This window comes from Schistocerca piceifrons, chromosome 2, assembly GCF_021461385.2.
Source record: "Schistocerca piceifrons isolate TAMUIC-IGC-003096 chromosome 2, iqSchPice1.1, whole genome shotgun sequence".
NCBI lineage: Eukaryota > Metazoa > Arthropoda > Insecta > Orthoptera > Acrididae > Schistocerca > Schistocerca piceifrons.
The window spans coordinates 834,148,543-834,170,130 of record NC_060139.1 but is presented as its reverse complement, the minus strand read 5'-3'; the positions used below and the strand labels follow the sequence as shown (position 1 = coordinate 834,170,130).

General features: G+C 40.9%; 1 protein-coding gene across 1 annotated transcript in view; it reads right to left on the bottom strand.

The window, feature by feature from the left end:
• Positions 1–246: 246 nt before the first annotated feature.
• Positions 247–21,588, bottom strand: part of LOC124774920 (UDP-glucose:glycoprotein glucosyltransferase) — a 128,283-nt gene continuing 106,941 nt past the window's right edge. The window contains exons 20-25 of the mRNA XM_047249596.1: positions 21,409–21,583; positions 17,443–17,625; positions 12,174–12,449; positions 802–918; positions 514–673; positions 247–414 (exon numbers count right to left, since the gene is read on the bottom strand). Coding sequence (XP_047105552.1) covers positions 386–414; positions 514–673; positions 802–918; positions 12,174–12,449; positions 17,443–17,625; positions 21,409–21,583 — 940 coding nt within the window. The 3' untranslated portion in view covers positions 247–385. The remainder of the gene's footprint in view (positions 415–513; positions 674–801; positions 919–12,173; positions 12,450–17,442; positions 17,626–21,408; positions 21,584–21,588) is intronic.

The following is a 21,588-nucleotide window of genomic DNA, read 5'->3' as shown; positions in this document are numbered from 1 at the left end:
GAAAACCTGTATCGGACTGGTTACGTGCAGCAAAAAGTTTTGTTCCCTAATGATGCTACTCTTTATTAATCATGTCCTATAGTTATGTCTGCGGTTTTTCCTCTCAAGTCCCTTAAAACATACCTACCACACTGTTTGCAAGTATTCACATTTCATACAAATAATGTTTAAGACATCCAACAGCACACAGAAAGAGCTTTCTTTGATTTGCGCTTAATACCAGAGATCAAAGACTTCTTGCACCAATTGCTAAAAATACTGTTTTTGTTTCATTTATTTACAGATTAAATTACCTGATGAGCTGAGAATAGAGGACACTCATTCATATAACAACAATCTTACAGTCACAGAAAACATATAACACACTAACCACCAACAGGAACTGTCATAATTCAGAATGTACACTGTGTAGATCTGTAACAAAAAGGGAGAATATTACAATATGGTTATTTACATATTAACTGTAAAATAATTAGTTAATATGACAGCCTAATTAATGAAATTATACATTACTTGGCTCTATTCGAACACCTTCAATGTTGATACCCTCTTCTGTGTGTGTTTCATCAATCTTCTTTTGGAGTTTCTTAATTTCTTCATCGTACTCTTTCCATTCTGAAATGATTCTATTGGCTGCAGTCAATTTTGCTTCCTTTGTCAGTGGGTTGTTACACTGTTAAATACATTGCTGAGTTAGTTACAGATACAAAAGAGTTTTACACATTAACAAAATACTAAGATAAACTTGCATGATTTGAGTATTGTCTAAAATACAGATGTCATGCACATATCTATACTTACTAGATCAATTGTTTTAGCATATTTCTTGGAGTCATCATCACACCAAGTTTCACACCACAGCCATTCCTGAGGCAAAGATTTTATGGCAACCTGATGGATCATATTATTTGGTAGATCCTGAAAAGAAATAAAATAAAAATTTTGTTTATTGTTTGACAATAATAATACATAATAATTAGAATAATTTTCTATACTTTAATTCACTACAGGGAGTATACATTACAACTGTATCCACCTTCCCAAAATGTTTACATCAGTATTTGAAAGGCATAAATAATAATTAAAACAGTACTCAATCTAAGCATATATATAAAACAAAGATGCTGTAACTTACTAAACGAGAATGCGCTGGTAGACAGACACAATAAAAAACTCTGTACTTCCGCCTTGACTGACATCTCTGCCCAAGCTCTTTGCCTTTACACATGTCTGCTTGTGTCTGTATATGTGCAGATGGATGTGTGTGTGTGAGTGTGTGTGTGTGTGTGTGTGTGTGTGTGTGTGTGTGTGTGTGTGTGTGTGTGTGTGAGAGAGAGAGAGAGAGAGAGAGAGAGAGAGTATACCTGTCCCTTTTCCCCCCTAAGGTAACTCTTTCCGCTCCCGGGATTGGAATGACTCCTTACCCTCTCCCTTAAAACCCACTTCCTTTCGTCTTCCCCTCTCCTTCCCTCTTTCCTGATGAGGCAACAGTTTGTTGCGAAAGCTTGAATTTTGTGTGTATGTTTGTGTTTGTTTGTGTGTCTATCGACCTGCCAGTGCTTTTGTTCGGTAAGTCACCTCATCTTTGTTTTTATATATATATAACGGAGATGTGACTTACCAAACGAAAGCACTGGCACGTCGATAGACACACAAACAAACACAAACATACACACAAAATTCAAGCATTCGCAACCAACGGTTGCTTCGTCAGGAAAGAGGGAAGGAGAGGGAAAAACGAAAGGATGTGGGTTTTAAGGGGGAGGGTAAGGAGTCATTCCAATCCCAGGAGCGGAAAGACTTACCTTAGGGGGAAAAAAGGACAGGTATACACTCGCGCGCGCGCGCACACACACACACACACACACACACACACACACACACACACACACACACATCCATCCGCACCTACAGGCAACCCACAAATTAGACCAGCACGCCACCCTCCACCTCAAAAAACTATTCAATCTCCTGGTTTCCCATCTCTGGAAAGGCAACTCACTCACCCTTCACAACCTTTCCAACAAACCTCCACCTCCTCTCATTGCACACACACCCAGTCTCTCCCATTTATTTTCATTTTCATTTCAGCCTCATGTTACACTTTCCGCCTCCTAATACCATGTCACCCTCACAACATCCCCACAATGACCCCATTAAGTTTTATTTACATTCACTCCGCAAACATGCCTTCACCCTAGCCAGATTACGCTCCCATATTTTATTTTCTCAGGCTTGTCTGACATTTGGCATTGCCCCCAAAGGCCTCACACTTAAAGTTCCCATCTCTGGCTGTAACCCTTCTTTCCATCAGTCCCTATACAAGTTCCAAACTGAACAATCCATTGCCCTCACCCACCTAATCCCTCACCTACACATCAACTCAGCCAATGAACACACCCATCAAGTCCCATCAAAGTCCTCAATCTTTCCTCTCCCACATCCACACCGGCTGTTCATAGCATCCTCCTACAGGCCAACGGCAAATTAGAACAGCACGCCACCCTCCACGTCAAAAACTATCCAATCTCCTGGTTTCACACCTCCGGAAAGGCAACTCACTCACCTTTCACAACCTTTCCAGTAAACCTCAACCTCCTCTCATTGCACACACACCCAGTCTCTCCCATCTACTCAATCTTCCACTTCCAGCTCCACTCCCCCCAAAACCTCAAAATTCCAATCAACACAATCTGGAACCACAACACCCTAATTCAGTAGTTAACCTTTCCTCCAAACCTCTCTCCCAATCCGAAACCTCTGTCCTATCCAAAGGCCTCACCTTCAGGCCCACTCCCAGATTCAACCAAACAGCGCTTGTCAAAGATTTACTGTCCTACACCCGTACTCTCTGCTGGAAATATCGCATTGCCACGAAGAAAAATTATCCTAATCCTACTCCTAATGATCCAACTCCCCAAGACACTATCAAAATTGAACCCTGCCTGGAACAGTTCCGTCCTCCATCACTGCGGGACCCACCTCCTCTTCCTCAAAATCACCCTCTCCAAACCTTCCAGGAATTTCTGACTTCCAGCCTTGCCTCTCAATCCTTCTTAAAAAAACCTTAATCCTACTCCCAACATCAGCACTGCTGAAGCCCAGGCTATCAGTGATCTGAAGGCTGACCGATCCATCATCATTCTACCATTGGACAAGGGTTCCACGACCGTGGTACTTGATCGTCGGGAGTATGTGGCTGAGAGACTGCGTCCGCTTTCAGATAAAACTACATACAAAGTTTGCCAAGGTAATCCCATTCCTGATGTCCAGGACGAGCTTCAAGGAATCCTCAGAACCTTAGGCCCCCTACAAAACCTTTCACCTGACTCCATCAACCTCCTGACCCCACCAACATCCCGCACCCCTACATTCTACCTTCTTCCTAAAATTCACAAACCCAGTCATCCTGGCCGTCCCATTGTAGCTGGTTACCAAGCCCCCACAGAACGTATCCTGCCTACGTAGATCAACACCTTCAACCCATTACATGCAGTCTCCCATCCTTCATCAAAGACACCAACCACTTTCTCGAATGCCTGGAATCCTTACCCAGTCTGTTACCCCAGGAAACCATCCTTGTGACCATTGATGCCACTTCCTTATACACAAATATTCCACACGTCCAGGGCCTCGCTGCGATGGAGCACTTCCTTTAATGCCGATCACCTGCCACCCTACCTAAAACCTCTTTCCTCATTACCCACAACTTCTTCACTTTCGAAGGCCAGGGATACCAACAATTAAAGGGAACAGCCATGGGTACCAGGGTGGCCCCCTCGTACACCAACCTATTCATGGGTCGATAAGAGGAATCCTTCTTGGTTACCCAGGCCTGCAAACCCAAAGTTTGGTACAGATTCATTGATGACATCTTCATGATCTGGACTCACAGTGAAGAAGAACTCCAGAATTCCCTCTCCAACCTCAACTCCTTTGGTTCCATCGGATTCACCTGGTCCTACTCCAAATCCCATGCCACTTTCCTTGACGTTGACCTCCACCTATCCAATGGCCAGCTTCACATGTCCGTCCACATCAAACCCACCAACAAGCAACAGTATCTCCATTATGACAGCTGCCACCCATTCCATATCAAACTATCCCTTCCCAACAGCCTAGGTCTTCGTGGCAAACGAATCTGCTCCAGTTCGGAATCCCTGAACCATTACACCAACAACCTGAAAACAGCTTTCGCATCCCGCAACTACCCTCCCGACCTGGTATAGAAGCAAATTACCAGAGCCACTTCCTCATCCCCTCAAACCCAGAACCACCCACAGAAGAACCCCAAAAGTGCCCCACTTGTGACAGGATACTTTCCGGGACTGGATCAGACTCTGAATGTGGCTCTCCAGCAGGGATACGACTTCCTCAAATCCTGCCCTGAAATGAGATCCATCCTTCATGAAATCCTCCCCACTCCACCAAGAGTGTCTTTCCGCCGTCCACCTAACCTTCGTAACCTCTTAGTTCATCCCTATGAAATCCCCAAACCACCTTCCCTACCCTCTGGCTCCTACCCTTGTAACCGCCCCCGGTGTAAAACCTGTCCCATGCACCCTCCCACCACCACCTACTCCAGTCCTGTAACCCGGAAGGTGAACACAATCAAAGGCAGAGCCACGTGTGAAAGCACCCATGTCATTTACCAACTGACCTGCCTACACTGTGAAGCTTTCTATGTGGGAATGACCAGCAACAAACTGTCCATTCGCATGAATGGACACAGGCAGACAGTGTTTGTTGGTAATGAGGATCACCCTGTGGCTAAACATGCCTTGGTGCATGGCCAGCACATCTTGGCACAGTGTTACACCATCCGGGTTACCTGGATACTTCCCACTAACACCAACCTGTCAGAACTCCGGAGATGGGAACTTGCCCTTCAGTATATCCTCTCTTCTCATTACCCACCAGGCCTCAACCTCCGCTAATTTCAAGTTGCCGCTGCTCATACCTCACCTGTTATTCAACAACATCTTTGCCTCTGTACTTCCACCTCGACTGACATCTCTGCCCAAACTCTTTTCCTTTACAATTGTCTGCTTGTGTCTGTGTATGTGCGGATGGATGTTTGCGTGCGCGAGCGCGAGAGTGTATACCTGTCCCTTTTTTCCCCCTAAGGTAAGTCTTTCCACTTCCGGGACTGGAATGACTCCTTACCCTCTCCCTTAAAACCCACATCCTTTCATCTTCCCCTCTCCTTCCCTCTTTCCTGACGAAGCAACCGTTGGTTGCGAAAGCTTGAATTTTGTGTGTATGTTTGTGTTTGTTTGTGTGTCTATCGACCTGCCAGCACTTTCGTTTGATAAGTCACATCATCTTTGTTTTTAGATATATTTTTCCCACGTGGAATGATTTTCTCTATTATATTACAATTACGTTTGTTATTGTCACTGTTGCATTTCGAAATCTTTTCTGTCATCTTATTTTCTCTTTCTGTTTTTGTAAGTAGTTTCACTTTGTAGTCACCTTCTCCTTTTTACCGAATCTACCACACAATTTTATCCCGCCTATATATACTCAATAAGACGTAACCCACTTCCAAACTGTAACCAAAAAGTTTCTTTCTGCTTTCCACACTACCGCCGCTATAAAATCCACCGTTTCCAGTTCACAAACAGTTCCTTTCACCTATTAAACAGCCATTTTGGCTATTGCTAGTAACTGTCGCTTTTTTTCCATTTCCATTTTTCCCACATCACTTATCATTATTAGCCACTTCCCTCAGGTTTTAACGTCATTATTTCTTCGTCAGACAATTGTTAGCCTCATTTCCACAATCTGCCACCACAAAACCACTCCTTTTAATATATTTACACACAGTTTTTTCAAAATTTTCCCGAATTGCTCCACCCTTTAACGAGTTTGGGCGGCAACACAACCACCTAACCTTTGTGCACATCGTTGTCTACCAACCCAAGTTCACCACAGGATCAACATAGCCCAACTTTAACTAACACTTTTTCGCCTTTTTTCACACCAGATCTCCAGTTGCTTTCTAGTTCACCTTTATCTCTCCCCATATATTTTTATTTTTATTTTCATTTCAGCCTCATGTTACACTTTCCGCCTTCTAATACCATGTCACCCTCACAACATCCCCACAATGACCCCATTAAGTTTTATTTACATTCACTCCGCAAACATGCCTTCACCCTAGCCAGATTACGCTCCCATATTTTATTTTCTCAGGCTTGTCTGACATTTGGCATTACCCCCAAAGGCCTCACACTTAAAGTTCCCATCTCTGGCTGTAACCCTTCTTTCCATCAGTCCCTATACAAGTTCCAAACTGAACAATCCATTGCCCTCACCCACCTAATCCCTCACCTACACATCAACTCAGCCAATGAACACACCCATCAAGTCCCCTCAAAGTCCTCAATCTTTCCTCTCCCACATCCACACCGGCTGTTCATAGCATCCTCCTACAGGCCAACGGCAAATTAGAACAGCACGCCACCCTCCACGTCAAAAAACTATCCAATCTCCTGGTTTCCCACCTCCAGAAAGGCAACTCACTCACCTTTCACAACCTTTCCAGTAAACCTCAACCTCCTCTCATTGCACACACACCCAGTTTCTCCCATCTACTCAATCTTCCACTTCCAGCTCCACTCCCCCCAAAACCTCAAAATTCCAATCAACACAATCTGGAACCACAACACCCTAATTCAGTAGTTAACCTTTCCTCCAAACCTCTCTCCCAATCCGAAACCTCTGTCCTATCCAAAGGCCTCACCTTCAGGCCCACTCCCAGATTCAACCAAACAGCGCTTGTCAAAGATTTACTTTCCTACACCCATACTCTCTGCTGGAAATATCGCTTTGCCACGAAGAAAATGATCCTAATCCTACTCCTAATTATCCAACTCCCCAAGACACTATCAAAATTGAACCCTGCCTGGAACAGTTCCGTCCTCCACCAAAGCGGGACCCACCTTCTCTTCCTCAAAATCACCCTCTCCAAACCATCCAGGAATTTCTGACCTAAAGCCTTGCCTCTCAATCCTTCTTAAAAAACCTTAATCCTACTCCCAACATCACCACTGCTGAAGCCCAGGCTATCAGTGATCTGAAGGCTGACCGATTCATCGTCATTCTTCTGGCGGACAAGGGTTCCACGACCGTGGTACTTGATCGTCAGGAGTATGTGGCTGAGGAACTGCGTCAGCTTTCAGACAACACTACATACAAAGTTTGCTAAGGTAATCCCATTCCTGATGTCCAGGCGGAGCTCCAAGGAATCCTCAGAACCTTAGGCCCCCTACAAAATCTTTCACCTGACTCCATCAACCTCCTGACCCCACCAACACCCCGCACCCCTACCGTCTACCTTCTTCCTAAAATTCACTTCTACCTTCTTCCTAAAATTCACAAAAACAATCATCCCAGCCGCCCCATTGTAGCTGGTTACCAAGCCCCCACAGAACGTATCTCTGCCTACGTAGATCAACACCTTCAACCCACTACATGCAGTTTCCCATCCTTCATCAAAGACACCAACCACTTTCTCGAATGCCTGGAATCCTTACCCAGTCTGTTACCCCCGGAAACCATCCTTGTAACCATTGATGCCACTTCCTTATACACAAATATTCCGCACGTCCAGGGCCTCGCTGCGATGGAGCACTTCCTTTCACGCCGATCACCTGCCACCCTATCTAAAACCTCTTTCCTCATTACCTTAGCCAGCTTCATCCTGACTCTCAACTTCTTCACTTTCGAAGGCCAGGGATACCAACAATTAAAGGGAACAGCCATGGGTACCAGGATGGCCCCCTCGTACGCCAACCTATTCATGGGTCGATAAGAGGAATCCTTCTTGGTTACCCAGGCCTGCAAACCCAAAGTTTGGTACAGATTCATTGATGACATCTTCATGATCTGGACTCACAGTGAAGAAGAACTACAGAATTTCCTCTCCAACCTCAACTCCTTTGGTTCCATCGGATTCACCTGGTCCTACTCCAAATCCCATGCCACTTTCCTTGACGTTGACCTCCACCTATCCAATGGCCAGCTTCACATGTCCGTCCACATCAAACCCACCAACAAGCAACAGTACCTCCATTATGACAGCTGCCACCCATTCCATATCAAACGGTCCCTTCCCAACAGCCAAGGTCTTCGTGGCAAACGAATCTGCTCCAGTCCGGAATCCCTGAACCATTACACCAACAACCTGAAAACAGCTTTCGCATCCCGCAACTACCCTCCCAACCTGGTATAGAAGCAAATTACCAGAGCCACTTCCTCATCCCCTCAAACCCAGAACCACCCACAGAAGAACCCCAAAAGTGCCCCACTTGTGACAGGATACTTTCCGGGACTGGATCAGACTCTGAATGTGGCTCTCCAGCAGGGATACGACTTGCTCAAATCCTGCCCTGAAATGAGATCCATCCTTCATGAAATCCTCCCTACTCCTCCAAGAGTGTCTTTCCGCCGTCCACCTAACCTTCGTAACCTCTTAGTTCATCCCTATGAAATCCCCAAACCACCTTCCCTACCCTCTGGCTCCTACCCCTGTAACCGCCCCCGGTGTAAAACCTGTCCCATGCACCCTCCCACCACCACCTACTCCAGTCCTGTAACTGACATCCCCGCCCAAACTCTTTTCCTTTACAAATGTCTGCTCGAGTCTGTGTATGTGCAGACGAATATGTGTGCATTTGGCGACATTGGCCGGGAGGCCCCTTACAGGGCAGGTCCGGCTGTCTTGGTGCAGGTCTTTTTACATTAGAAGCAGCTAATATCAGGTGACTACTACCTGGGATTACGATATTAGCAGTTTTAGTTTAGGTTGTGGATCAATTTGTATGATGCACTCTTTGAGGATATAAAATAGTGTCAGGGGTGCTTCACAGATACACTTGGGATATTCCTTTTGCAGCAGGATGAATTCATAATCAAGTTTGGTACACCTCATATCAGGTTGCAAAAAAAATGTGTCTCCTTTTTTGAGGGGTTAGGAGTGAAATCTGCATCTGCTTAGTGTCTTTCATCACTTCAAGAATTCTATAATGTGTTGTAGTGTATCATTCTATATCACATCAGTAAAAGGTATCACAGATGTGACCTTACATGAGTGTCTGGGGTTCCCAGTCGTTTTCATTGTGGTTGTATCCCTGGCTAATTTGTCAGTAAGTTCATTGCCTGGTATGTTCATACGGCCAGCCATCCAAAGGTAAGTGATGGTAATTCCTACTCTGTGCAGATCGTGCAGTATGCCACAAATATTAGAGAACAATATGTTCCGGGTTTACCAATCTATCGCCTGCAGTCTACTTGAGAAATTATCACACATGAGAAAGTATAGATGAGAAGAGTCCTGAGTTGTTGTGAAGCTCTATCTGGGAAAGAGTTGTTCATGGCCACTTACATATACGTAAGTACGGACACCGTCATCTGTAAATACAGTAAAATGAGGGTAATCATGATGGATTGAGTAAAATATTCATTGGTAAATAGTGGGTTTTGTATTTCACTTGGAGCCAAAGAGCATACCCAGCTGTGTTACTGACAGGAACATACCACATGTTGTGCTTCTGCATGAGTATGCGGAGTTCACTCCATGCAGCAGCTGTGAACACAAAAGTCAGCCCCCGATCTACAATATTTCCAAACTGGGGCAAAAACTATATACTGGTGCCTCACTGTCAAAAACCAACTGGGATGTGTTTCAAAATCATATGAATAATCAATAAACCAATGTGTGCTGGATTCTAGATGCTTTGTGAAACAAGGTTTTTTTATTCAAAAATAAGAATTTGGTGCCCCCTGAATTGCTGCCAGGGGCAGATACCCCGTTCCCCCCCAAAGCAATCAATAACAGTTCAGAAACACACTAAAAAACACAAAGAGAATAGGAAATAAATGGACTGAAGACTACAAGAGAGAACACAGCTAGTGTATGAGGAGAATTTGGGAAGAATGAACAAGCAACAAAATAATCTTGACCAATCAAGTTCAAAAGCTCTCTTAAAAGGGAATATTCCAAAACAATATCTCTCTCTCTCTCTCTCTCTCTCTCTCTCTCTCTCTCACACACACACACACAAATATTTTATCTGTTGTATGCAGCCTATAACTGGACGAATTCAGAGAGATTAGATTGTCCAGTACTTCTGTAAAATTTACTCACAGAATTTCCTTTTTTGGCTCTTACTACATCCTTGTCCAGATACAATACCAGTAGTAAGTTGGAAAGTAGTTGTGTTGCAAACAAGGCAGTGTGGTCTACATTACCAACAATTTCGTAGTTGAAACTAAAAAATATAACTAGTATAAAAGCAAACTCTATAAAATATAATTAGTATAAATATCATTTCATCTCTTGGCGAGTTCTTTATGTGAAACTTTCAAAAAAATTCTTGTTTTGCAGTTCTGTTTATTCATTTAGAATTTTATTTGCCTACTTTTTTCATATGAGTAAAGATTTCTACTTATTCAAGGTTGTCGAGATATCTGCCTTTATCAGTTGTGTATAAAACTGACAGGCACTGTGATATATATGCCACTTCATAATTTTGTTCTTTGAGACATGTACTGAATGCCGATGGATTACTTTCACTATTAATAATGTATTCAATAAATCTCATTTTAAATTTTTTCCCTATTTGGCCTATTTTCCCAAAATCCATGAGAGACTGCCACCCCAACAGAGTATCACCACAAGACTGACCAACAGAAAGATGTCAGGAGAACTTCTCGATGAACCTGTAACAGGCTAAGATACCCAAAACTTGGAAGGAGGAAAAAGTTAGTTTTTTTTTTTTTTTTTTTTTTTTTTTTTTTTTTTTTTTTTTTTTTTTTTTTTTTTTACTTTATGAACTCTAGAACGAGAAAATGCTGTTTATTTTTTTAGCAAATGGCATGTGGGTGCTCTTATTATGTCTTAGAGCTGAATCCAATTTTTAGATTTGTTTATTGTAGGACATGCTGGATTTTATCTATACTTATTCCCAATGAAGTAAGACACTGTATTTGTCTCTTTTTTAAATTTTGTGATTGGTTAGGTGTGATTTCATCTCTATCAAATGCAAAACAAAGAGTAGAGCCAATACAGTGTCTTACCTTATTGGGGGACAAGAATCAGATAAAATCCAGTACGACCTATAAATACAAAACCACAAATTGTTCAAATGTGTGTGAAATCTTATGGGACTTAACTGCTACGGTCATCAGTCCCTAAGCTTACACACTACTTAACCTAAATTATCCTAAGGAAAAACACACACACACCCATGCCCGAGGGAGTACTCGAACCTCCGCCGGGACCAGCCTCACAGTCCCTGACTGCAGCGCCTTAGACCGCTCAGCTAATACCGCACGGTCCACAAATTGTATCCAGGTCACAGAACAGAGAGAAACAAAGAGAACATGCAAGCCATTTGCTACAACAACCCACAAAATTTTCTCAATCCAAAGTTTTTAAACTAAAATGTAACTACTGCGAAAAAATATATACTGAGCAAATAGGGACAAATTTTAAAATGAGATTTCATGAACCGATGCTTAATACTGAAAATAATCCATCAGCATTCAGTACACATATCAAAGAACAAAATCACAAATCCTGCACAAAGAACTTATGACATGAAATGACCTCAAACTACACACAATAGCATAATTTACAATTCACTTTTAGATTATATTTTTATATATTTTACTTTCAATATTCTAAACAACAAAAGTAAACAAATAAAATCAATGTACACTTCCCCCAAGTCATAGAAAACAATATGTACATTATGCACGATACAGATAGCATGAATGTACAATACTGCTATCTTTGGCCACAAAATACATCACTAGTCACGTGAACCATGCTGTCTCATCTGGAACATGACAATTTTCCAACTGATGTCGGTACTGTTAACTGGGTGTGGACATTGTAAATGCCAACTAAACCTAAAGTTATATAAAGCTTAAAAAATAGAAATTCTCTATAAGGACACAAGAGTAAATCATACTTAAGTACTGGGTAACCTAATCCAAAAATTGTGAATGCAACCCTTAGTGAGCTACATATACCACATAAAATATTGTGTATCTTGTGCAGGACCATTGAAAATGAGCATGTAGTCTGATCTGCGTAAATAAACAATAAAACAAGCGGACACACAAGGATCATCTAAAGCTTATGTAAATGATTATCTTACCTGATCCAGGTTAGAGAGGGAGTTGGGATCTTGGCTAAGAGCCTGATACTGACCCCTGAGCCGATCACCAGCTGCTATTCGACGGAATCTACGCAGATCTACAACATAGAGTGCACTTATATGATACCGGCGCCCTTGCAAGTGGTTACGCCAATAGCCCTGTTTCCAGAATCTGAAACCATCCATTTCACGTCTACTCTCACAAAATGGTGTATAGCCATATGGAGCTCCTCCAAGATCAAGTTGTTGTAGCTCACGCATATCTGCTCGAACAACCTGTAACAAATGTGAATGCTCTCTTATCTTCAACAGACTGCATAATTAACTCCCGGCACAAGAAAAATTATAACACATATTCTCCTCCTCTTTTTAACTTAAGTGTTGAATACTAAAAAAAATTTCAGTCTCTTCTATCTGTAGGCCACCTCATCTCAACTTATCAATTTTAAACACTTTACTGTTTAGCATTCGTTGATATATTTGACATGCATAGCAAGGAAAATGACTTGCACACTTGATAATCCAAAGCCGTAATAGCCACGCTGTTTAGCGTCCAAGTTATAAGACAATAATTAAAAACAGAAACTGATTTCTTGCAGTTTATGTCCTCATATGTAATTGTAGAATGAACTAAACTATGTGTCATCTCTGGATTATGTACTCTAAATTAACAAGATTTATGAAAGAAAATGGGCATCTACTTGAGATTTGTTTAAACAGAAATAACTCTCATGGGACTAACTGACACACACATCCGAAAACACAACAGAACAAGCAGTTCCTTGTTTAATTTCTTTTCGCAGAAGCAAATGTAACAGTGCTTGAGGGAAGAGAAAGTTACCTTAACCCCAGATCATGATGAACAGACTAAGTGCAGTGAAGGAGTCTTAAGTCACTATGATTTAATACCTAAGACTCAATGTTCAAAACAGTGCTGTGTTCAATAGCACTGGTCAATATTTTCCACAATTACAGAACAAACGGTGTCCACACATAGGTGAGTCTGATAGTTGCAATGGCACTTAGCTGTATCATCAGTTCCAGAATTTTACCTGCATGTGCGCCTAGAAAGTTTATACAGACCAAAAAAATATATATAATTACATAAAATTATTATTTACTTTTCCATTTTCTCACCTAGCTGTTATTAATCCTCATGTGACTTTTGAAGACACCCTCAATATTAGATTTCCAAGTATCAATGATGGCCAAAAATATATGATATTGCTCCCCTCCCTCACACTCAACAAATGATGCATTATTCTGAAACTATATATGTACTTTTCTCATTTCTTTACTTCATGTAATAGGTGTTGTTGTAACTATTTCATCTGGGACTCTCATGTAGTTACCTATATTGTACAGGCAGTGCTCTACCAAGTGAGGCAACCAAGTATGACTCTGAGATTAATCTTTTCAATAACAACTTCAATTCTTCCTAAAGGCAAATGTTTGTGTTTAAGTTCCAATCTGACAAAGGCTTTCAACTAGTTACACAAATCAAAATTGCCTTCTGTTTTCAAACACTGTACTCTGAAATGTAATTCTTCCACCTTTTTACTAAACACCCACTGCACCCTGAAGATGAATTTTCCATTTCATTATTTCATTCATCCTGTAGCTGATGGAAAATGTTCATCAGAGACAAGAGTATCACCAGGAATTCCACAGAGAAGTGTGGTAGGATCAGTCTTACTCTCTGTATACGTAAGTGATCTGACGGATAAGATGAGTATCAAGCTGCAGCTGTTTGCTGATGACACTGTGGTATACAGGAAAATGTTATCTTTGAGTATCTATAGGAGGATACAAGATGAGTTTGACAGACTTTCTAGTTGGCGTGGCAAATGGCAGCTTGCTCCAAATGTAGGAAAATGTAAGTTAATGCAATGAGTATGAAAACAATCCCATAATGTTCTAGTACAGCATCAGTAGTGATTTGCTTGATACAATCACATTGATTAAACATCTAGGTATAACAGTGAAAGTTGCTATGAAATGGAATGAGCACATAAAGATGATAGTAGGAAAGGCAAATGGCTCTGAGCACTATGGGACTTAACATCCGTGGTCATCAGTCCCCTAGAACTTAGAACTACTTAAACCTAACTAACCTAAGTACAGCACACAACACCCAGCCATCACGAGGCAGAGAAAATCCCTGACCCCGCCGGGAATCGAACCCGGGAACTCGGGCGTGGGAAGCGAGAACGCTACCGCACGACCACGAGATGCGGGCATAGTAGGAAAGGCAAATGGTCGACTTAGCTTTATTGGGAGAATTTTGGTAAAGTGTGGTTTATCTATAAAGGAGACCGGCTACAGAACCCTAATACAGCCCTTTCTCAAATGCTGCTCAGCTATTTGGGATGCCTGCCAGGTCAGATTAAAGGAAGACATCAGAGCAATTGAAAGGCAGGCTGTCAGATTTGTTACTGGAAGGTTCCATCAACATGCAAGTATTATGGTTATGGTTCCCAAAACCAAACAGTAATCCCTGGAAGAAACACAACATTCTTTTTGGGAAACCCTGATGAAAAAAATTTAGAAGACTGGTATTTTAAGCTAACAGCAGAATGATTTTACCGCTGCCAATTTACATTTTGTGTATGGATCCCGAAGATGAGACAAAAGAAATTAGGACTCATACGTAGGCATACAAGGTGCGTTCCATAGGTAATGCAACCAAATTCATAAAAAATCATTTATTGAATACATTCGTGCAAATAATCAAAAATTTTTTAAATGGCACCCTCTTGCATCGATACACTTCTGGAGGCAGTGTTACCATGCCTGGAAGGCATCCTGGAATGCCTTTTCTGGAATGTCCTTTAAAGCTGATGTAACAGCACCTGAATGCTTTCAATAGTGTCCCAATGTTTTCCTTTCATGGCTCCTTTTAACTGAGAAAACAAAAAAGAAGTGTCCCAATGTTTTCCTTTCATGACTCCTTTTAACTGAGAAAACAAAAAAGAAGTCAGCGAGAGCCAGGTCAGGACTGTAGGGAGGCTGGGGTACCAATGAGGTCTGGGTCCTGGCCAGGAAGTCGTCGACAATGAAGGCACTGTGACTCGGTGCGTTGTCGTGGTGAACTTTCCATGTGTCCTCGATGTCGCTTTGGCAGCACAAGATCCCCCTTTTCGGTGTTTTGAGCACTTCCAAGTAGAAAGCCGAGTTCATTGTAGTCCCAGTAGGTACGAAGTTGTGGTGGACAATGCCTCTGATGTCAAAGAGGACAATGAGCATGGTTTTGATCCTGGACTTGCTCATGCATGCCTTCTTGGGATGGGGCAACAATGGGATGGGGCAACAATGGGGTGTGCCACTCTGAACTCTGCCTTTTTGTCTCAGGGTCTTACTCAAAAATCCACGGCTCATCGCCAGTAATAACTGAGTTTAAAAAATGAGAATCATTTTCACACACTTCCAACATTTCTCGGCACTGAAGCACTCGCATGGGCTTGTGTTTGTTGGTCAAAACTTTTGGGACAAGTTTGGCACACACCTTTCTCACGTTCAAATCTTCGCCACAATGTGGAAAACAGTTGTTTTTGACATGTTTAGAGGGCGTGCTATCAATTGAAGGCTCAGTTGTCTGTCAGAGTTCAAACAATCGTGAACACGCGTCACATTTTCGTCGACTTGTGCAGTTGATGGCCATGCACTGCAAGGTTTGTCGGTGATCTCCTCTCAACCCTCCAGGAACGGCTTGTGCCATCAGAAAACGTGTGATCTGGACAAGCAATCATTCCCAAAGGCATGCTGTAATAATGGAAACATTTCGGTGGTGGACTTCCCAAGTTTAACGCAAAATTTGATAGTGTACTGCTGCTCTACAGAATGATCCATTGTGCCATGTTACATAAACTCAAAATGGGGTTGATGGAAAAGCACGTCCTGACTCTGGCAGCTCGCAGCCAAATGAGACAAAGAGCATTTTGAAGCTAACACCCCCTTCCACTTAGCCCAGCTGTAGTGTACCGTTGCATCAGAAAAAAGTGGTCGCATTACTTATGGAACGCACTCTGTATAGATGGTTGTTTTTTCTCATTCTATTTGTGAGTGGGACAGAAGAGGAAATGACTAGTAGTTTTACAAGAGACCATATGGTGGCTTATAGACTATGCACGTCAATGTAGATTTGCTGCAAGGAGTCGAAAAATTCCTCTTCAATCATTCTTCTATTATATCTGATGGAGAGTATATTAACTTTATTTTTAATGGAATTCCATACTCAGATTTTTAAAATGCAGTCTTTGATCTGTCTGCCTCGTCATCTCATTTTCATTTCACCTTCTTAAATTCCTGTTTTTGCAGTTAATTATCAGCTTACTTCCTCTTACGATTCACATGTTTCATTTCCTGTTTATATTTTTTATTATATACTCCAATATTATGAAAAGGAAAGTTGCTACGCACCATATAGCGGAGATGCTGAGCCACAGATAGGCACTACAAAAAGACTGTCACTGCTTCACAACCTGTGCGATACTGATCCTTCCCACCAACACCAGCTTTTCTGAATGGCACAGGTGAGAACTTCCCTGCAATACATGCTACGTTCTTGTAGCCCTCCCGGCTTCCGCCTTCGTTAGTCACTGTCCTCAAGCATCCAGCCCCTTCCCTGTTCCCATTCCAGCACTACACAGCCATCATTCCACCAACACACCCAGTCTTTTTACTTCTCTCCTTTTCCGCTATCTCCCCTTCTCACCTCTCCCCTGTCCACCATCTAACGTGCAGCACATCACTGTCTGCCACCCCCACCATACTATCCCTCCGCATCCCTGCCCCAGCCTCCTCCTCACCGCCACCCAGTCGCCACTCCCATCATGCACTGGTACTGCTGCTCACAGTGTGGTTTCAGTTGCCTGAGACTGAAGTCGTGTGTGTGTGTGTGTGTGTGTGTGTGTGTGTGTGTGTGTGTGTGTGTGTGTGTGAGCGCTTTAATTGTGACAATCTTTCTGTTGTGCCTATCTGCAAATCAGCATCTCCGCTATATTGTGAGTAGCAACTTTTCTTTTCATAATATTGTTATATTCCATCCTGGATTTTCCACTCTTTGATTATTATATATTCCTTTGTCTTTGCAATTCTACCTAGATAATTGTGCAATACACCATTGTAAGTATCACTGAAGAACTCACTACATGATGTTACTATTAGCCCTTACATTATTGGACATATTTATCTCATCCTGATTTTTATCTGAATAACCTCTCAGAATGTAAATTCCTTTAACTTTCTCACTGAAAAGATCAATACGTACCTGATCAGCATCCACAAATATAATCTTCTTTACATCCAGTGGGAAGAGTACATCAAGAAAGAGAATTTTATAGCCCCAAATGATGCGCTGTTTCTCCGTTTGTTGATGTAACCACCTTGGCCATTTGTATTGTACCAATTCATATTCAAATCCATATTCACGTGCCATGTGAGGAAGGAAATCCTTAACAGAAAACCACCACTCTTTTTAGCAACACTACAAATACATAAACACTTTTTTAATACATGAATATCTGAGAATATGCTGTATTTAATTTACAACGGCAGGCAACAAAATTAGTACAATAGAATAAAATGGTTAAAAAACATAAAATTTAAGTGTCAGTGTTAATGGTTACCAATTGTTAACACTATGCCATACGGCGACACCACAGAGGTATTGTGCGCAAAATTGCGTCCAACAGCCAGTGACACCAGAGTGTTGTCGTGCGTCAAATAGCGATCAATGGCCTGTGACACTACAGAGGTGTCATGTGCATAGTATTGCTCAGTGGCCGGCGACAGCACTTCAGTATCTTTTGCATTCTGTTGGTGTTTTGTTTAGCTAACAACAACTTACAAACTTCAATAAGCTTTTTTGTTTTTATAAGTATCTGTGACCTTTCATCATAGCAGACAAAAGAGTTAATACGATTATTTACAATGAATGCACGGACGTCTTCTCTGACGTTCCAGACGACTTGGCTGATTAGGTAGAAGACATTGGATATCAAAAGAATGGAAGTGAATCAGAATTATCAGAAGATAGTGAAATACATCCAAGAAGAATTAGGCAAACACTTTAGTTGCCACCTGATTCGGATGAATCAAAGAAGACAGTGCACAGTGGTCAGACTGATTTACCAAGGACCAACAATAAATTTGAAGGATCTCCAGGTCCAAACATATTTCCCAAAGATACACAGAGTGTCAAGGGTATCTTAGAATAATATGTTGGGAACAATCTATTTGAATATATTAGCAACTAAACCAACAAGTACTACAGTCAAAATTGCAACAGAAGGAAACTGGATTTAAAAAATGCCAAATTTGTCGACATTACCGGACCCAAACTTAGAAAATGGTTTGGGCTTGCTATACTTATGGGAGTTGTAAAAAAAAAAGCAAGGATCAATGATTATTGGTCATTGAATCCATTGACTGAAACACCGATATTTCACAAAACGATGTCCCGCAACCAATTCAGACAAATATTATCTTTTTACATTTTTCCGACAATAACAATAAACCAGATAAAGCCGACCAGCTCTTCAAAGTGCAATTTGTAATTGATTACTTTTCCAAAAAGTTTAAAGAAACTTTTAATCCAAGTCAAAACATCTCAACTGATGAAGGAATGATGCAGAGGCATGGACAGTTAAATTTTAAAGTTTACAATCCATCGAAAATTATGAAAATGGTATACTCATTCGGATGCTGTGCGATTCAAGTATGGGATACATTTCCTCACTCAAGATATATTCCGGTGCTGGATAGCCTTCAGAAAAAAGTGATGGAAACATTGGCACCTTCTTATGGAAAGTGGCATCACCTCTTCATGGATAATTATTATAACACTGTAGAATTTGTAGAGAAGTTACTTGAAAAGAAAATTCGAGTTTGTGGAACGATATGGCAAAATAGAGGATTTCCAGAAAAATTAAAGCACGCAAAAGTCAATATGTTTGAAGCTTGTCATCAACGGAAGGGTGAAGTACTCGCGCAGGTATGGAGAGCTTCGAAAACTAAAATGATTCGAATGATCGCTACACTACATAACGCCACTTTGACTCATACTCGAAGAAAATGTAGATGAATCAATTACACAATTAAAAAAAACCTGAAAATGTGTTAACTACAACAAATACACGAAAGGAGTGAACCGGGCAGACCAATATTTGAGTTGTTATTACCCTATATACAGAAAAACTATAAAATGGTCAAAATAGGTTTGCATGTACCTCTTTAATTGCACATTATTTAATGCATTCCATACATGTCAATATTTCAATACAGAACCCAAGAGTCTCTGATTTCACAGTTTTTTAGTGAAAGTGCCTGATTCGTGGCTAAAAGACAATGTACCTGCTTCTGAGCAAAACTTGGAGGTTGCCACTACATTGTATATGTCACCTGATCCAGTTGACAGACTTTCCAGTCACATTAAGCAACACCAATTAATACTTATTTCCGAAACAAATAAATGAAAATGAAGAAACTGCCATGTATGCTCCAAAAACAAAAAAAAAAAGATCAACAAACTTAATGTGCAAGTCTTGTGCAGTTGCGTTACAGCTTGGAGACTGTTTTGATGCCTACCATATGAAAGACAAAACTAAGTACCAAAAATAATACAAATACATGAAACAAACAAATTATGTTTTTATTTACGTATGTGCATCTTCGAAATTTCCTGAAATTAGGGGAACAGGGTTGAGAACTTATGAGAACTAATGATGAGATTAGTAAAACTTAACAATTTATAATCTCCCAATAATGTCAAGAATGGCCGGCAACAAGCCAAGTAATCAGAATCAGCCCTGCTGGCACCAAGCAAATCAGTTTGTACGAGACATACGGATGGCAAAGTGCGACACCACTGTGGTGTCACCAGATGGAAAAGTGTTAATTGAGAATGATGTAGTAATAGTGGAGAAAACATTGGTGATTCAGAGCTCCAGAACTATTTTCAGACTCTTAAGGAAAAGACAAGTAGTAATTTGTTATTCCTGGCTAAAATCCTGCACATAATTTGCCACATTGAAAGTGATTAAAGATCATCAAATGATTTGTTGATAAATGTTCACCATTCACACAATATACTTGTAATGCATACATGCAACAACTCTGCAGTATATCAATGAGTTCACTGATGACCTATTTAAAATTAAGTGCTTGCAATGTGAGTCCACAGCCTCTAAAATTCTTTTAATTGTGTCATTTTATTGCTGTCACAAAATTTAATGTAATCTACTGAGGTTACCTCCATTACTTGATGGTACCTCTAAACACAGGTTAATTTACTGACTTCTTGTAAGTATCACAAACCTCCTTAATTCAATGACATTCTTGTAACTCAGAGAGCTCCATGTATGGAATGGTGCAGCCATCCAGAACAAAATAAGCCTCCATTCCTTCATGGGAAATAACAAACAAGGGACAATGCCATCCAGACAGGGAGGCAATGAAGCACTATTAACAATGAAGTGCAAGTGATGAGCAAAAGAAGTAGGGATGTGTTAACAGCCAGCAGCAGTCATAATATGTAGTTTCGCGATAGGCACAATGCACGAAGTTAACACTTTGCTAGCTACCTGGCTACTAGTAGGAAGGAAATATCTATAAAATTTAAAAACGTAATAATGATTTTCCAGCCTGTCAGTTTGCTTTGTGGAAAGGAATGTTCTGTTTAGCATTAGTGTGGGCAAAAATAATCTGCCTAAATTATGTACTGCCCTTATTGAGAACATAATAACACAGCAATTCTTCAGAGGCAGCAGGTCATCTTTATTGAAGCACCAATCTGTGGCAAACAATCTTCGAACACATCACTAATTCCTTTTACAGTAAACAAAAACTTCCAAGGACTTGCACAATGTGCAGGTAATTTCATTACATAGATGGAAGAAAGATAAAAACAGAATGAAGATATTTTTACAACTACTAATTTTTCATTCTGCACCTTATTTTTGTGCTTATAATACAGCCAGCAACAACAAAGAATTGAGAAATTTTTGCCAGTTTCATTACCTATCAATATGTTTGAGATTTTAAATGCTGGTATATTTCACCATTAGCTTTACAGAGTACCTTTTTGTTTTGACAAACTATCTATATTTTAACAATTTTTTTCAACAATAACAAAATTTCAGTCTACTTGATACACTTTAAAAAAATAATCACTACACCAAGAGGTTCCTATCCATTTCAAAATACATATGAAACAGAATAACAAACCATTTGTTACCTTAAATGTTGGCGAGAGATAATTTTTCAGAAACCAGAATTTGACTGGTGTTTTCGTATGCTTCAGGACACTTAGCATCATAATGCGTAAGAAGCGTTCATATAAGTGTCCTGACGCCAAAGAAAAAATATTCAATTTATCTTCTACCTCATCATCAGACTTCGATCCAAATGTGCTGTA